Source organism: Symphodus melops (assembly GCF_947650265.1).
Source record: "Symphodus melops genome assembly, chromosome: 3".
Classification (NCBI taxonomy): domain Eukaryota; kingdom Metazoa; phylum Chordata; class Actinopteri; order Labriformes; family Labridae; genus Symphodus; species Symphodus melops.
The window spans coordinates 23,378,650-23,395,670 of NC_136693.1; the positions used below are offsets into that span (position 1 = coordinate 23,378,650).

At 53.1% G+C, this 17,021-nt stretch overlaps 1 protein-coding gene across 1 annotated transcript in view; it reads right to left on the reverse strand.

The window, feature by feature from the left end:
* Positions 1-17,021, reverse strand: part of tmc3 (transmembrane channel like 3) — a 71,523-nt gene that overhangs the window by 21,664 nt on the left and 32,838 nt on the right. Inside the window, exons 11-16 of the mRNA XM_079340010.1 lie at positions 16,661-16,770; positions 16,499-16,577; positions 15,708-15,971; positions 15,106-15,234; positions 1,551-1,618; positions 1,084-1,212 (exon numbers count right to left, since the gene is read on the reverse strand). Of these exons, the coding sequence (XP_079196136.1) occupies positions 1,084-1,212; positions 1,551-1,618; positions 15,106-15,234; positions 15,708-15,971; positions 16,499-16,577; positions 16,661-16,770 (779 nt within the window). The remainder of the gene's footprint in view (positions 1-1,083; positions 1,213-1,550; positions 1,619-15,105; positions 15,235-15,707; positions 15,972-16,498; positions 16,578-16,660; positions 16,771-17,021) is intronic.

Genomic DNA, 17,021 nt, shown 5'->3' on the forward strand with positions numbered 1-17,021 from the left:
TATCAAGGAGATGGTCACAATAACATACTCAGTCACACACAGTGACTTTGTGTGTGTGATGAAATATATAAACTCTTCTCTTTTTTTTTTTTTTTTTTTTTCAAAGATTTGTTTTGGGCCTTTTTGCCTTTAATGATAGAGGGAGGAAGGTGGATAGAGTCGGAAAGGGGGGAGAGAGTGGGGAGAGACATGCGGGAAATGGGCCACAGGCCGGACGCGAACCCGGGCCGCCCGCGCGCGAGGACTGAGCCTCAATATGTGAGGTCGCGCGCACTGCCGCTGCGCCACCGGCGACCCCAACTCTTCTCTTTTTGTCTTAGAATTTATTTTCGTGCATCCAAGGAGTTCACCTTAATGTGATTTGTCAATCAAGAGGTAAAACACCCTAACAAATATACACCTTGCTTTATCAAAATCTGTTTTACTCATACTGGATAATCGTTATATGATACATATTCTATTTCTACTTCAGTTTGAGATTATAATCCCATTATGACAATATTTACTGGGTTTTATAAATCAACTGAGAGCAGCCTCCTTTTCTCACAATGCACCAAGAAAATCATTCACTCACCATTGTGATTTTTTTTGTCCGATTTCACATTGAGCTCATCAGTAAATAAAAAAATGTTCCAATAATACAGGGGTCACTTTCTCATTGCTTTCAATGATGTAATTGCTGTTTTGATCCATTCAGTGCAATAAATGATGGACATTTTTGATTGTGATTGATTTTGCCTTGAGTTTTACATTGCTTTTTATGCAATATATGGGGTTTTATTCTCACTAAACAAGACTATAAAATGGCTATTTCACTATAAAGGGTACTGTGTAGTGAGAAGTGAGGGATTTCAAATCACAGCCATAGACTTCATCTGACTTATTTTGCATATGGTGGTGTGGCCTCCTGATGGCCAAGAGAAGAAACACCTACAGTATTAATGCACTGATAAAATCTGAGGCTGTGTGTGTGTGTGTGTGTGTGTGTGTGTGTGTGTGTGTGTGTATGTGTGTGTGTGTGTGTGTGTGTGTGTGTGTGTGTGTGTGTGTGTGTGTGTGTGTGTGTGTGTGTGTGTGTCAAACCTGGAGGCCCTGAACACCTGCTGATGGGGAACATTGCATGTGAGAACAGCCCAGCTCCTGAGGTACATCAGACCAATCAGCTTCAACACATTGAAAGCAGGAAGACAGGGAGAGAAAAAAGCTCCCATCCTGCAGGATAGAAAAAGAAAAGGAAGTTAGACACACGCACACACACAAACACATACCACGACTGAGGTTTGAATATTTATTCTGTGGTCCATGGTTTTCAATTCATTACATTTATTGCTGTGAGGAGGATTTCTGAAATGAGTTCAACCACAGGAATGTAATGGAGTGATTATAGAGGGCCACAGTTCTATAAACAGGGTCATAGAGACCGCTCAGCACAAGTCAGACTATTAACTTTGAGTTAGATCATCTATTACACACAGTGGCCATTCCAAGGTTATGCTGTCAAAATGGAAATAAATCTTCTCTTGATTATTTTACAGACATTTTAAACTTACCAGATCATTCCTTGGTTATAAATCAGATGTAAAACGTTTTCTGCTATTTTGAATTCTCCATATTCAGGCTGAGGAAATGAAAAATAGACAAAAACATTTTAACTTAGATATTAAAATCAACATAAAGCTACTGTAAATTTAGTAGCATTTTTCCAACAAGGAGTGGATTTTTTGCAAAACAAATGTTTTTAATGGATTCGGAATCCTAAAGAATGAATGTTTACGCAAGTAAACATGGTTTTATGGATGAAAGTGAACCTGTAACTCTGTGACTATCTACTTCGGATCAGGAGCCTTATACCATTCACATACGCATTATATGCGATGTCACCCGCCACACATTATATGTATGACGTGCACCCACACACTTTTCCTCTTTCTATTCGACTAGGAGTAAGGCTACATGCCCTGGAGTAGCATTTTTCACTGTGGCCCTTGCCCCAAAGGGGATTTTGTGTTTGCAAATAATTTTCATCTGGTAATTTTTTTTTGCTTAATTTCAATTACATGAGTGTATTCTGTAGATTGTTTACAATTGGTGGACTTCACCTCTGTATGGCCTTAACCTATAGGTTGCTCCATACTCGTTACTCTCCTCGTGACTTATTTGGTATTTTGTTGTCACAGGGTTACAGGTACACTGGAATGAAATAAAACAAATGTTCACGTAGTTAAACCCGTTTTTAAGAATGAAAGTGAACATGTAACCATCCCATGTCACTCAATGCTGGCAGTTGGCATTGTCCTTACTGCGCCTATTGAAAACAGGGCTGTTAACAAAAAGATGGCCCAGGCAGGGAAACTCAACCCTCTGCTGCCACCCCAGGGACAGATGAGGGAACATTGGACAACGCCATGTTCAATCTGTAGAACCTGGCAAAGGTTGAGGAGGATGCCCAGCCAGCAGCAGTGCATACCTGCTCTAAAGGTGCACCACAGACTGCTCAGGAGGTGGCGATCCCCTTTATGGAGTGTGCTGAGAGCCTGAAGGGAGGGCCACTCCAGCCTGCACATAAGCCATGGTGGTCAAATCAACAATCCAATGCGCCAGACGCTGCTTAGAGACTGGCCCGCCCAGTGTAGTATCCCCGTATGACACAATAAGTAAATCAGATTTACGAAAAGAATTTGTTCGGTCAACATGGTATCGGAGTACCCTCACCCGGCACAGGTTGTGAAGCCGTGCCTCCTCCGCAGAGAGGACAGAAAGCCTCCAGGACCAGGGGCTTGACAACAAAGCTCCTTGCCATAACTTTAGGCTGAAAAGCAGGGTTTGGGAGAAGGCGTACTGACCTGTCCCCATCTCCAAATTGAAGACACGCCCCATCCACCGATAGAGCCCTCAACTCACCCACTCTCTTGGCTGAAACAATGGCCAAGAGAAACGCAGTCTTCAAACTAAGATAGCGAAAGTCAAGACTGGACAGCGGTTCATAGGCAGGCTGACATAGAGTACTGATAATAACCTGGAGTTCCCAAGAGGGCAGCAGGAGTTTCCTTGATGGGCGACTCCTCCTTGCCCCTCGTAGAAACTGTGTAACTAGGGTATGTGAACCCAGAGACCAGCCATCACACCTATCATGAACCATAGAAATTGTGGCAAGGTAGCCCCTGATAGTAGATTCTACCTGGCCCACGGCAAAGATGTAGGAAGGAGGAAGGACAGAATGACTGGCATGTCGCACGTTAAAAGTTTTAGCCTCCTGAACACAACACCAATCCTGAAACACCTTCCACTTACCACTATACAGAAGCTGAGTGGAGGGCACTCAGAGGCCAGCAATGTGCCCACAACTTGCCTCTCTAGGCCTAGAGAGAGTAAATGCTGCCGTTCACTGCACCACACATGAAGCCTCAGTGTTCGTGGCTCTAGGGGCCATATCTGGCCAGCATATCCCGTCTGACTGGCAGACACCATGGACAGTCCTCCAGCATCTCGTAGACCTCTGCCATCCGTCCAATGAGGTGCCATTAATAGCACTCGAGCACCCAGCAACTTCACTCTTCTGAGGAAAACTGGCAGAATTGGGAGCGGAGGGAAGGCATACATCTGCACTTGAGGCCATAAGACACCCAGGGTGTCCGTCCCCAGTGGCCTGGAAGGGCCGTACATTGATGACCACAAAGGGCAGTGAGCATTGTCTGCTGTGGCAAAGAGGTCCACCTTGAGCTGGCCAAAGCGAAGCCATATCTGGTTCACTATCTCTGCATGTAAATGCCACTCACTGGGGGGACCCCCCGTGACAGCAGATCTGCTGCTGCATTCTGGGGTCCTGGCAGATAGAAAGCCCTCAGAACCACCCCCTTGGACTGTGCCCATAAGAGCAGCCGACGAGCTCTCACATGAAGGGATGGAGACTTCAGCCCGCCCTGATGGTTGACATAAGACATTATTGAAATGCTGTCTGTTCTCACCATGACATGCCTCCCGTATATTACAGGGAGAAAGTGTCGCAGAGCCATGTATACCGCCTCCATCTCGAGGAGGTTCACATTCAACCCCTGTTGCGCAGGGCCCCATTGACCCCAAACCGAAAAGCCCTCCCAGACAGTGCCCCAGCCTGATTTGGAGGCGTCGGTAGTTATGGTCACTCTGCAACCCACCTGTCCTAGGGCAACGCTGTCGCAGACAGCTCGGGCGTGTGTCAGCTCAGCGATGCACTCCCTGATATTTCTCCTTCTCGTTATAGTCAGGCATGCCCTCATGGCAACTGAATCCAAGACAATACCTAGATACTCGAGTGACCTGGCTGGGACCAGGCTGCTCTTTCCAGCATTGAGATGGAGCCCCAGCAAAACCAAATGAGTCAACACCTCCGCCGTTTGGCTCCATGATAGCACCTCTGATGTCGTGCACAATAGCCAGTTGTCCAGGGAGTTTAACACCCGAATGCCCCTCTCTTGCAGAGGAATGAGAGCAGCATCCATACATTTTGTGAACGTGCCTGGGAACAGGGACAGACCAAAGGGTAGAACACTGTACTCATAAGCCGTCCCTCGGAAGGCAAACCTGAGGAACTGCCTGTGGGCTGGAGCGATAGGGACATGAAAATAGGCGTTGCAAAGGTCCAACAAAACAAAGCCTTCAGCTTCAGCATTCGAAAGGGCAGCACCTTGAAGTATTCGTTGAGCTGCCTCAAATCTAAAATGGGGCAGGATCCCCCTGTCCTCATAGGGACGAGAAAAAAGTCAGAGTAGAAGACCCTTAGGCCCTCTTTGGTAGATTCTTTACTAAGGCAGAAATCTCGTCGGCCAGAATGATGGAACGAGACCTGTCTTTTTGTGGAGACACCATCTCCAAAACCCCTCGAAAACGAGGTGGGTGGAACTTGAACTGCAGGTTGTACCCAAATTGCAGGGTCCCGATAACCCACAGACAAGTGGTACAGTGACGCAAAGCCTGGAGTTGGGCGGCGGTGAAGCCTGGCATCAGTGAAGGCACATCGTCAATGACGCTGGTGAGGCCTGGTTGTCCCCCAGTCCGAGCGCTCCAGAGAAAAGGGTTGAAACCGTGGGCGGCCCGGCATTGGGGGAGGCCCCTGCATCTCCTTCCCAGAACCCCATGAGGAGCTCTGTTCTGCAAAACAAGGTCGTGAAAAACTCCCACGCCTCTGCGCACCACAGATCCTGACTTCCCTGGGTGCTGAATGGACTGCGTTCGCAGTTGAATTTTCTGTGTCTCATCCAACACAGCAACTGCTGGCCCAAACACTTCCAGGAGCTATGGCAGCTTCCAATAGAGCACCCTGGTCTGCATCTGCTAACCCTGATTGGCTCAACCAGATGCAACACCAAGCCATGGTCAGCTGTGCCAAGGAGTTACCAAGCAACCTGGCCTGCAAGCTAGCACCCTGGATCACCGTATCCACCACCCTTTCCATTTCTGGCAGGAGGTTATCTGGGCTCTTGGACTCCAGTTCCCTTATCAAGCCCTCCAGATAAACCAACAGAAGGGCATTGGTGTTTGCCAGTCTAGATACCATGGCTATGGACTGGAAAGCCTTCAGCACCAGCCCATCCGTTGTACGGCAATTGATATTTGGGAGATGGGCCAACCTGCTATCTGTGGTGAAGCCCCAGCCAACAGTGCAAAAGTTTGTCCCACCTTGGACACCCCATCCAGGCCGAGCAGGGTGCAGTAGCCTCCCTCGGGTGAACCCACGACTTCTGCAGATGTTGCACAAAATCCTACACAGACAGGGGAGCCTGTCGTTGGCTCCTAGAGTCCCTGTCCAGAGCAGAGGCTTTTGGTGGGGAACACGGGGAAGAAAGCCCTGCAGCAGCGGTGAAACGTGAGAGCAGAGCCTCAAAGGAAAAATCACAGGACCCCGGACAGTCCACGCCACCCTGGGAGTCAGCCCACACATTGTCGTCCTCTGCATAAACCTCAACCTGCCCAGAGGAACCATAGCCAGAACTGTTGGTCTAATCAAGATTGTCTGAAGCAGCAAGGGTCAGCATCAGGATGAGGAGGCCCACATGGAGGAATCTGCTGGGGCAGATCAAAAAGGCGCTCTTGATTTGCAGCCATGCATTCGATGGTCTTATGCATAGCCTCCAATTGCCTCTGCATGAGGTCAACCAATAGGTCACAAAGCGTGCTCTGCTCAGTCCACCTCTGATTCTTGGCTTTCTTTCTACCAGCTGAGGCCTGTGAAGATGGAGGGGATGGGTCCTGGCCTGGGGCCACACTGGCTTCCAGGCCACTGTCCCTCTCAATAAAATTGCTGGGCACAAGCCACTGAATATCATAGTACAAACCTTGAATCCGGTTACTGTTACGTAATGCCTTAAATGCAACAGAAGCCCAGGGGCTACTTGAACGTGCACCCGGAAGCATGAACCTTTCTGTTACAACGCTGGCATCCTCACCAGCACGCGATGATGATTTGCCCGGACAAACTCCTGAAACGAAGGTTTGAAAACACCGGTATAAACTGTCACCAACCAGGAGGATAGAAAGAGGAAGAGTGTGTGGGTGCGCGTCATACATATAATGTGTGGCAGGTGACGTTGCACCCACAGGTGTGATTAATTTGGTATAATGCTCCTGATCCGAGGTAGATAGTCACAGGGTTATAGGTTCACTGGAATGAAATAAAACACCTAGTTTGACCCCTCACAAGCTACCTAGTAGTCCTGGCGCTGTGAGTGACGGCTGCCTCTCCAGCAGCTCTCTCTCTTTAGCCCTAACTTAGCCTTTTCTTAACTTTTTTAAAACTTTTTAGCTCTTTTGTTTACTCTTCCCTGCGAAGAGATGTGTGTGCTTTATATATCCTATGGATACACTTAAGTTTAATACTCAGGAGCCAGTTTTCTCACATTTTCTCGGGAGAAACTGCTGGCTCTAAGAACAATGGGACACGCTGGGATACGACACCCCATCCCGGAGGAGTTGAGGAGGAGACCCAGGGGCTGCAAGGCCGGAGCTAAGCTAAAAGCCAAGAAAGCGGAGAAACGGAGGCGCTACAAGCCATCGATTCCCTCCGTCATCATGGGGAATGTGAACTCGCTGCCGAACAAGATCGACGAGCTGTCCGCACTGAAGCTGCTAACCTCGAGCTGCCTGCGGCCTCACTATCTACCGAGGGAGTTCAGTCACGTCACACACTGCACAACTGACTACATGAACTTCTGTATGGACGTTGTGGTTCCCACTAAAACTGTGCGCTGCTTCCCGAATAACAAGCCCTGGATCACCAGCGATGTCAAGGAGATCCTTAACAGGAAGAAAAGGGCATTCAAGGAGGGAGACCAGGCAGAGCTGAAGCGTGTGCAGGGGGAGCTCAAGGTTAGACTCCGAGAGGCAAAGGAGGAGTACAGAAGGAAGGTAGAACAGAAGCTGCAGCAGAACAACATGAGGGAGGTCTGGGAGGGCATGAAAACCAGCACAGGCTGCAAGAAGAAAAACAACAACGCAGAAGACGGGGACCCTGAAACTTGTTTTTTAACAGGTTTGACAGCCCCGTCGCTGCAGCCAGTGCCTGTCCCCCCAGCACCCCTCTACACACCCCCTCCCCCCCTCTCACTCCACCCAACACCTCCACCAGGACAAACACATTCTCAAGAGACAATCCATCCCCCCTCCCCCCGACCATCACCAGAGACCAGGTGAGCAAGGAGCTGAAGAGACTCCGCCCCAGGAAGGCAGCAGGCCCGGACAAGGTGTGTCCCAGGATGCTAAAGGCCTGCTCTGCTGAGCTGGGGGAGCCACTTCAGCACATCTTCAACATGAGCCTGCGGCTCGGGAAGGTTCCTGTGCTCTGGAAGACCTCGTGCCTCACCCCGGTCCCCAAGAAGAAAAACCCCAGTGAGCCAGGCGACTTCAGACCAATCGCTCTGACATCCCACGTTATGAAGACCTGAACGGCTGCTGCTCCAACACCTCAGACCCCAGGTCCAACACGCACAGGATCCCCTGCAGTTTGCATACCAGGCAAAGGTGGGCGTGGACGATGCCATCCTCTATCTTCTACACAGGGCTTACTCTCATCTGGACAGAGGGAGCAGCGTGATGAGAATCATGTTCCCCTCCTACTGAGAGACAAGCTGACCGAGATGAGGGTGGACTCGCACCTGGTGAGGTGGATCACGGACTACCTCACAGAGAGACCACATACATCAGACTGAAGGACTGCACATCTGACACTGTGGTCAGCAGCACCGGAGCACCACAGGGGACTGTGCTCTCCCCTGTCCTGTTCACCCTGTACACCTCTGACTTCCAGTATAACTCCGAGCTCTGCCACATGCAGAAATACTCGGACGACACTGCGATAGTTGCTTGTGTCAGGGATGGACAGGAGGAGGAGTACAGGAGCCTGATCGAGGACTTTGTGACGTGGTGCAGCACCAACCATCTGCAGCTAAACACCTCCAAGACCAAGAAGATGGTGGTGGACTTCCGAAGGAACAAACCACATCTAGAACCTGTTTCCATCGGGGGGGTCGACGTGGAGGTGGTCAGGACTGGGGCTGCAGCTGGATGACAAGCTGGACTGGTCGCCTAACATGGACACTACCTGCAGGAAGGGACAGAGTCGTCTGTACTTCCTGAGAAGGCTGGGGTCCTTCAACATCTGCAAAAAGCTGCTGCAGATGTTCTACCAGTCTGTGGTGTCCAGCGTCCTCTTCTACGCAGTGGTGTGCTGGGGAGGAAGCTGCAAGAAGAGGGACGCAGCACGCCTGGACAGACTGGTGAGGAGGGCTCGCTCTGTGGTGGGTACAGAGCTGGACTCTCTGGTGACAGTGGTAGAGAGGAGGTCTCTGGACAAAATGCTCTCCATCATGGACAACACACAACACCCTCTGCACAGCACCTTCACCGGGCAGAGGAGCATGTTCAGTGACAGACTGCTGTCACAGTCGTGCTCCACGGACAGACTCAAGAACTCCTTTGTCCCCCTGGCCATAAGACTGTACAACACTTCACTGTCACGGCAGTGAAGAAGCACGGTGAACCCTGGACTCATTTTTTACTTTTTTTCTCACTCCTCATCTGCACTGCTGACCTCAGAGTCGGCCCCCAGTTGGACACTTTAATGCATATTGATAGTCACCTTACTGAGCACAGGTCACTTTGATGATAATCACCCTAATCATGTCTGGTTTCATCCTACTGTTGTGTTATGCTACATCTGTAATGGTTGATATGACCATAACACTTAATGCTAATCTGCTCCTCAATAGTTGGGTACTTTAATGACAATCACCTTAATCACTCCTGGTTTCACCTTATTGTTTTGGACACTTAATGCTAATCACTGCTCCTTTATGTTGCTGAGCATCCCTGCATTGACTGGTTAACGACTGTACTCACACCTCTGGCACTACCTCAAAGACCTCTGTACATGCACATGTAACTAGTTTCTAGAAGGTCAGCACTTTGTTTCAAAGGCTCCTTAACTGTTTACAGGTCTCTTTTAATCAGCACATGTTTTTCTCTCCTCACAGGTTATGTAAATACTATATAAGTTTTAAGTCTAATGCTAATTGCGCAGGTTTTACCTTTACTCTTAGTCACATAGGGGCTGCTAAATCTTGTTTGGGGGATTATTGTATACAGAGGGGAGGGGGGACAGCGGGTGTGTATTGTAAGCAATGTCTTGTGTCCTGCCTGTCTGTATACTGCTACTGGATGCCCTGAATTTCCCTTGGGATCAATAAAGTACCGACCGACCGACCGACCGACCGACCGACCGACCGACCGACCGACCGACCTACCTACCTACCTACCTCCCTCCCTCCCTGCCTGCCTGCCTGCCTGCCTGCCTGCCTGCCTGCCTGCCTGCCTGCCTGCCTGCCTGCCTGCCTGCCTGCCTGCCTGCCTGCCTGCCTGCCTGCCTGCCTGCCTGCCTGCCTGCCTGCCTGCCTGCCTGCCTGCCTGCCTGCCTGCCTGCCTGCCTGCCTGCCTGCCTGCCTGCCTGCCTGCCTGCCTGCCTGCCTGCCTGCCTGCCTGCCTGCCTGCCTGCCTGCCTGCCTGCCTGCCTGCCTGCCTGCCTGCCTGCCTGCCTGCCTGCCTGCCTGCCTGCCTGCCTGCCTGCCTGCCTGCCTGCCTGCCTGCCTGCCTGCCTGCCTGCCTGCCTGCCTGCCTGCCTGCCTGCCTGCCTGCCTGCCTGCCTGCCTGCCTGCCTGCCTGCCTGCCTGCCTGCCTGCCTGCCTGCCTGCCTGCCTGCCTGCCTGCCTGCCTGCCTGCCTGCCTGCCTGCCTGCCTGCCTGCCTGCCTGCCTGCCTGCCTGCCTGCCTGCCTGCCTGCCTGCCTGCCTGCCTGCCTGCCTGCCTGCCTGCCTGCCTGCCTGCCTGCCTGCCTGCCTGCCTGCCTGCCTGCCTGCCTGCCTGCCTGCCTGCCTGCCTGCCTGCCTGCCTGCCTGCCTGCCTGCCTGCCTGCCTGCCTGCCTGCCTGCCTGCCTGCCTGCCTGCCTGCCTGCCTGCCTGCCTGCCTGCCTGCCTGCCTGCCTGCCTGCCTGCCTGCCTGCCTGCCTGCCTGCCTGCCTGCCTGCCTGCCTGCCTGCCTGCCTGCCTGCCTGCCTGCCTGCCTGCCTGCCTGCCTGCCTGCCTGCCTGCCTGCCTGCCTGCCTGCCTGCCTGCCTGCCTGCCTGCCTGCCTGCCTGCCTGCCTGCCTGCCTGCCTGCCTGCCTGCCTGCCTGCCTGCCTGCCTGCCTGCCTGCCTGCCTGCCTGCCTGCCTGCCTGCCTGCCTGCCTGCCTGCCTGCCTGCCTGCCTGCCTGCCTGCCTGCCTGCCTGCCTGCCTGCCTGCCTGCCTGCCTGCCTGCCTGCCTGCCTGCCTGCCTGCCTGCCTGCCTGCCTGCCTGCCTGCCTGCCTGCCTGCCTGCCTGCCTGCCTGCCTGCCTGCCTGCCTGCCTGCCTGCCTGCCTGCCTGCCTGCCTGCCTGCCTGCCTGCCTGCCTGCCTGCCTGCCTGCCTGCCTGCCTGCCTGCCTGCCTGCCTGCCTGCCTGCCTGCCTGCCTGCCTGCCTGCCTGCCTGCCTGCCTGCCTGCCTGCCTGCCTGCCTGCCTGCCTGCCTGCCTGCCTGCCTGCCTGCCTGCCTGCCTGCCTGCCTGCCTGCCTGCCTGCCTGCCTGCCTGCCTGCCTGCCTGCCTGCCTGCCTGCCTGCCTGCCTGCCTGCCTGCCTGCCTGCCTGCCTGCCTGCCTGCCTGCCTGCCTGCCTGCCTGCCTGCCTGCCTGCCTGCCTGCCTGCCTGCCTGCCTGCCTGCCTGCCTGCCTGCCTGCCTGCCTGCCTGCCTGCCTGCCTGCCTGCCTGCCTGCCTGCCTGCCTGCCTGCCTGCCTGCCTGCCTGCCTGCCTGCCTGCCTGCCTGCCTGCCTGCCTGCCTGCCTGCCTGCCTGCCTGCCTGCCTGCCTGCCTGCCTGCCTGCCTGCCTGCCTGCCTGCCTGCCTGCCTGCCTGCCTGCCTGCCTGCCTGCCTGCCTGCCTGCCTGCCTGCCTGCCTGCCTGCCTGCCTGCCTGCCTGCCTGCCTGCCTGCCTGCCTGCCTGCCTGCCTGCCTGCCTGCCTGCCTGCCTGCCTGCCTGCCTGCCTGCCTGCCTGCCTGCCTGCCTGCCTGCCTGCCTGCCTGCCTGCCTGCCTGCCTGCCTGCCTGCCTGCCTGCCTGCCTGCCTGCCTGCCTGCCTGCCTGCCTGCCTGCCTGCCTGCCTGCCTGCCTGCCTGCCTGCCTGCCTGCCTGCCTGCCTGCCTGCCTGCCTGCCTGCCTGCCTGCCTGCCTGCCTGCCTGCCTGCCTGCCTGCCTGCCTGCCTGCCTGCCTGCCTGCCTGCCTGCCTGCCTGCCTGCCTGCCTGCCTGCCTGCCTGCCTGCCTGCCTGCCTGCCTGCCTGCCTGCCTGCCTGCCTGCCTGCCTGCCTGCCTGCCTGCCTGCCTGCCTGCCTGCCTGCCTGCCTGCCTGCCTGCCTGCCTGCCTGCCTGCCTGCCTGCCTGCCTGCCTGCCTGCCTGCCTGCCTGCCTGCCTGCCTGCCTGCCTGCCTGCCTGCCTGCCTGCCTGCCTGCCTGCCTGCCTGCCTGCCTGCCTGCCTGCCTGCCTGCCTGCCTGCCTGCCTGCCTGCCTGCCTGCCTGCCTGCCTGCCTGCCTGCCTGCCTGCCTGCCTGCCTGCCTGCCTGCCTGCCTGCCTGCCTGCCTGCCTGCCTGCCTGCCTGCCTGCCTGCCTGCCTGCCTGCCTGCCTGCCTGCCTGCCTGCCTGCCTGCCTGCCTGCCTGCCTGCCTGCCTGCCTGCCTGCCTGCCTGCCTGCCTGCCTGCCTGCCTGCCTGCCTGCCTGCCTGCCTGCCTGCCTGCCTGCCTGCCTGCCTGCCTGCCTGCCTGCCTGCCTGCCTGCCTGCCTGCCTGCCTGCCTGCCTGCCTGCCTGCCTGCCTGCCTGCCTGCCTGCCTGCCTGCCTGCCTGCCTGCCTGCCTGCCTGCCTGCCTGCCTGCCTGCCTGCCTGCCTGCCTGCCTGCCTGCCTGCCTGCCTGCCTGCCTGCCTGCCTGCCTGCCTGCCTGCCTGCCTGCCTGCCTGCCTGCCTGCCTGCCTGCCTGCCTGCCTGCCTGCCTGCCTGCCTGCCTGCCTGCCTGCCTGCCTGCCTGCCTGCCTGCCTGCCTGCCTGCCTGCCTGCCTGCCTGCCTGCCTGCCTGCCTGCCTGCCTGCCTGCCTGCCTGCCTGCCTGCCTGCCTGCCTGCCTGCCTGCCTGCCTGCCTGCCTGCCTGCCTGCCTGCCTGCCTGCCTGCCTGCCTGCCTGCCTGCCTGCCTGCCTGCCTGCCTGCCTGCCTGCCTGCCTGCCTGCCTGCCTGCCTGCCTGCCTGCCTGCCTGCCTGCCTGCCTGCCTGCCTGCCTGCCTGCCTGCCTGCCTGCCTGCCTGCCTGCCTGCCTGCCTGCCTGCCTGCCTGCCTGCCTGCCTGCCTGCCTGCCTGCCTGCCTGCCTGCCTGCCTGCCTGCCTGCCTGCCTGCCTGCCTGCCTGCCTGCCTGCCTGCCTGCCTGCCTGCCTGCCTGCCTGCCTGCCTGCCTGCCTGCCTGCCTGCCTGCCTGCCTGCCTGCCTGCCTGCCTGCCTGCCTGCCTGCCTGCCTGCCTGCCTGCCTGCCTGCCTGCCTGCCTGCCTGCCTGCCTGCCTGCCTGCCTGCCTGCCTGCCTGCCTGCCTGCCTGCCTGCCTGCCTGCCTGCCTGCCTGCCTGCCTGCCTGCCTGCCTGCCTGCCTGCCTGCCTGCCTGCCTGCCTGCCTGCCTGCCTGCCTGCCTGCCTGCCTGCCTGCCTGCCTGCCTGCCTGCCTGCCTGCCTGCCTGCCTGCCTGCCTGCCTGCCTGCCTGCCTGCCTGCCTGCCTGCCTGCCTGCCTGCCTGCCTGCCTGCCTGCCTGCCGGCCGGCCGACCGACCGACCGACCGACCGACCGACCGACCAATCTATCTCATACAGAAGTACGCTGACGACACAGCCATTGTCGGGTGTATCAGGGATGGCAGGGAGGAGGAGTACCGGACACTGGTGGGGGACTTTGCTGCATGGTGCCACACGAACCAACTACAGCTCAACACCTCTAAGACCAAAGAGCTGGTCATTGACTTTTGGAGGTCCAGACAGAGGATGCAACCTGTTCTGTTAGAGGGAGCTGAAGTGGAGGCTGTGGACTCCTACAAATACCTCGGGCTGTGTCTAGACAATAAACTGGACTGGACAACACACACCAACCACCTGTACGGGAAGACACAAAGCAGGATGTACTTCCTGCGGTCCTTTAACATCTGCAGCAAGTTGCTGGGGATGTTTTACCAGTCCGTGGTTTCCAGCGTGCTTTTTTACACAGTGGTATGCTGGGGGGGGCAGCATATCCAAACAGCACACATCCAGACTGGACAAACTGATCAGGCGGGCCGGCTCTGTGGTCGGCATGAAGCTGGACTCTCTGGTGACGGTGGCAGAGAAGAGGACACTGGACAAACTGCTGGATATTATGGACAATGCCAGCCACCCTCTGCACACCGTCATCAGTAACCAGAGGAGCCGTTTCAGTGAGAGACTGCTCCTTCCCAAGTGCAGAACCAACAGACTCAAGAACTCCTTTGTCCATCATGCCATCACGCTCTACAACTCCTCACTTGGGGGAGGAGGACTAGAGCACACGGGACAGAGGGGTAGGAGTTGGAGCGTCTTTCCTTCTACCCTCACTGTGCAATAACACATGGACACTTTCACTTATGTGCAAAAATAATCTCAACCAAGTGCAATAATCGCAACAATAATCATTGCCTTTTTTTGTATATTTTGCTTCTTCCATGCATATTTTTTGTATATTTTTTCCAACGGAAGAGTGTTCTATTATTTATGCTATATTATTCTTTATATTGTTACTTTTTGTTACCTGCTACATTTTTATTTTTATTTTTATTGTATATGCTGCTGGAACCTAAATTTCCTTGAGGGAGTCATCCCAAAAGGATCAATAAAGTTCAGTCTAAGTCTCTAAGTCTAAGTCTAAGTCTACCTAAGGCAGAGGTTAACATTTTTAGTCGGTTCCCCAACGTTGAGCAGCTCTCATGGATTTTCCTACAGGAGTTGGATTTAAATCTTTTTATTTGTGTTAGAAGATACCTTTATGAACACATTTGTGTTATGAACACATTTGTAAAAATTTCCAATCATCTGATAAAATGATCATACCACAAATATTTTTGCAGTTGACCTATTTTTGCAGTTGACCTTCATACATAATATTATGTATGAGTAAATGCTATTCTCAACTACCCCAAAACCAGGTTAGACATCTTCAGTAAAGCATGACGTCGGAGTTAAACTTAAACTTCAATGTCAAATCAATCAAGTCTAACAATGTAAAAATACAATCTCGAGCACTGACTATAAGGATAACTGATCCATGTAGTTGTTTGGACCCCTGTTTATGTTGTTCCTTAGGTCTCCAAAAAGTTTTTAATGACCACTTTAATTTATTTTGCATGTTACCAGCTTCTTAAAATTCACGTAGTAAACACAAAACACTTGAAATCTGCTCATCAAAGCATTATAGAGGAACAGAATATTCACAAATGTATTATCAAACCAAAATACTTCTCCAGGCTTCAACTTACAAATTTGCTCTCTAAATCCCAGCAGCAGCAGTCACTCAAGTAGCGGACAACCAAACCCCTGATGAAATCAATGAGCAGAATGCTGGCCACTGTGAAGATCATGTCAATGATGGACAGCTTCAACATCTCCTGGATACACATAAAGATATACCATCAACTCCTAGTGTTAATATTGTCAAGATGTTATCGTTGATATTTCTAAATCCCACCATTTTATTCTTGGATAATAAATGTTATAAAGCGACTAAAAACACCCAGGTTACAAGCATCTGTGAGCATTTTAAGAAAGTAGCTCCTTAGGATGGATTACTGTATACATTTTATATTAGAAGGCAAAATCTTGTGGCTGTATTAATTATGACAAAACAAATAAGTTCAGTGATCTAAGAGTGTGTTGAGGTGCGTTGCACAACAATTCGAACAGCCATCTGCAACAGTCTCAGCCATAATGAAAAGTTAAAAGGACATATCCCACCTTTGAAATTTCTTAATGTCATTAAAGAACAGCCATTAGAACTTATGACTTCAACAACATTGCTTCCAGAAAGTGACCTAAAACATGCCATGTGAATATAAAGTGTTCAGCAACCAGACAATCAAACCTGGCCAACATAAGTCTCCCAACACTGGTCTTGCTGAGAGCGGCTGTTCTTCCCAAAGACAGCTGTTTGGTTAGAAAACACAGCTGAGTTGCTCCTGGCACTGTTAGTAATGTCCAAGACCGTGGCAATGGTTGCTATGGTGCTGTTGTGATGGTCAGAGACATAGAGTTCTGAAACCAGGGTAGAGAGACTGTCGGCATCTGGTTGGGAGATTGTGGCCAAGAAAGAGCTGGAGTCAGACCAGTTTCCTGAAACCACTTGAACCTATAAGACAAATACAAAAGGGTCCATCACCAGCTACATGCCATGCTACTTTCTTATCAATAAACAACTAGCCTAACCCACTCCATACCAGACAATTTACAGAAATATTGGGCTGAATTATATTATTTTGAGCTTTTTGTGCCTTTATAAGAGACAAAGAGATTTCTTCTGAGATAAGACAAATGGCATGCAGCAAAGGTGCAATAAGGTTGGATTTGAACCCAACCGAGGATGCCAGCTTGAGGACTAAAGCCTTTGCTCACGGGGCATGCAAATAAATTAATAGGCCACCAGTGCCCAAAATTCACAAGAATTATAAATTCTGAGAGCCAGGCTTGTTGTCTCGTACCACCGCCAGTCTAGGTGCTAATCTAACTAACACAGCCTAAATGCAGCTTGTACAAAACACCAAGATAAAAGTTATTTTTAGATATAGAAATCAATGACAAGAGTGTTCCTGGCACTTTCAAAATGAGAGCAAGTTTGTAGAAGAAACATGCTTCATTTTCTTTGGATTCAATACTCACAGCAGAGCTCATACTGTTGACCTTATCGAGGAGAGCAATAATGAGGCTGTAGAGATTTCCCAGGTATAAAACGAGCACTCTGTAAACATACACATAAGCGGTTTGGGTGCAGCAGGAACTAGGATATGCAATAATGTGTGCAAGTGTTTGAGTGACAGAAACCTGGCCAGCTGGAATCGCAGTGAGGTTCGTGGGTGGTACATCTCAAGTTGAGCAACCAGTTCAAAGGCAGAAGGAGCAATCATGGTGATGAGAGAAACCACAACACTCACCTGATGAAAGGAAGGCATGAAGAGGTCATAGTTATGCAAAATGTGTAGTAGAGTTCAGTCCTGTAAATGGTAAATGGACTCGAGCTTGTACAGCGCTAGTCTTCTGACTTCTCAAAGCGTTTTTACACTGCATGTCACACCTACCAATTCACACTCATTTATACACTGATGGTAGAGTTTGCTATCTAAAGTGAGTATCATAAGTAACTAATCCCACTCATACACACTCATACACAGCCGACGAAGCAGGG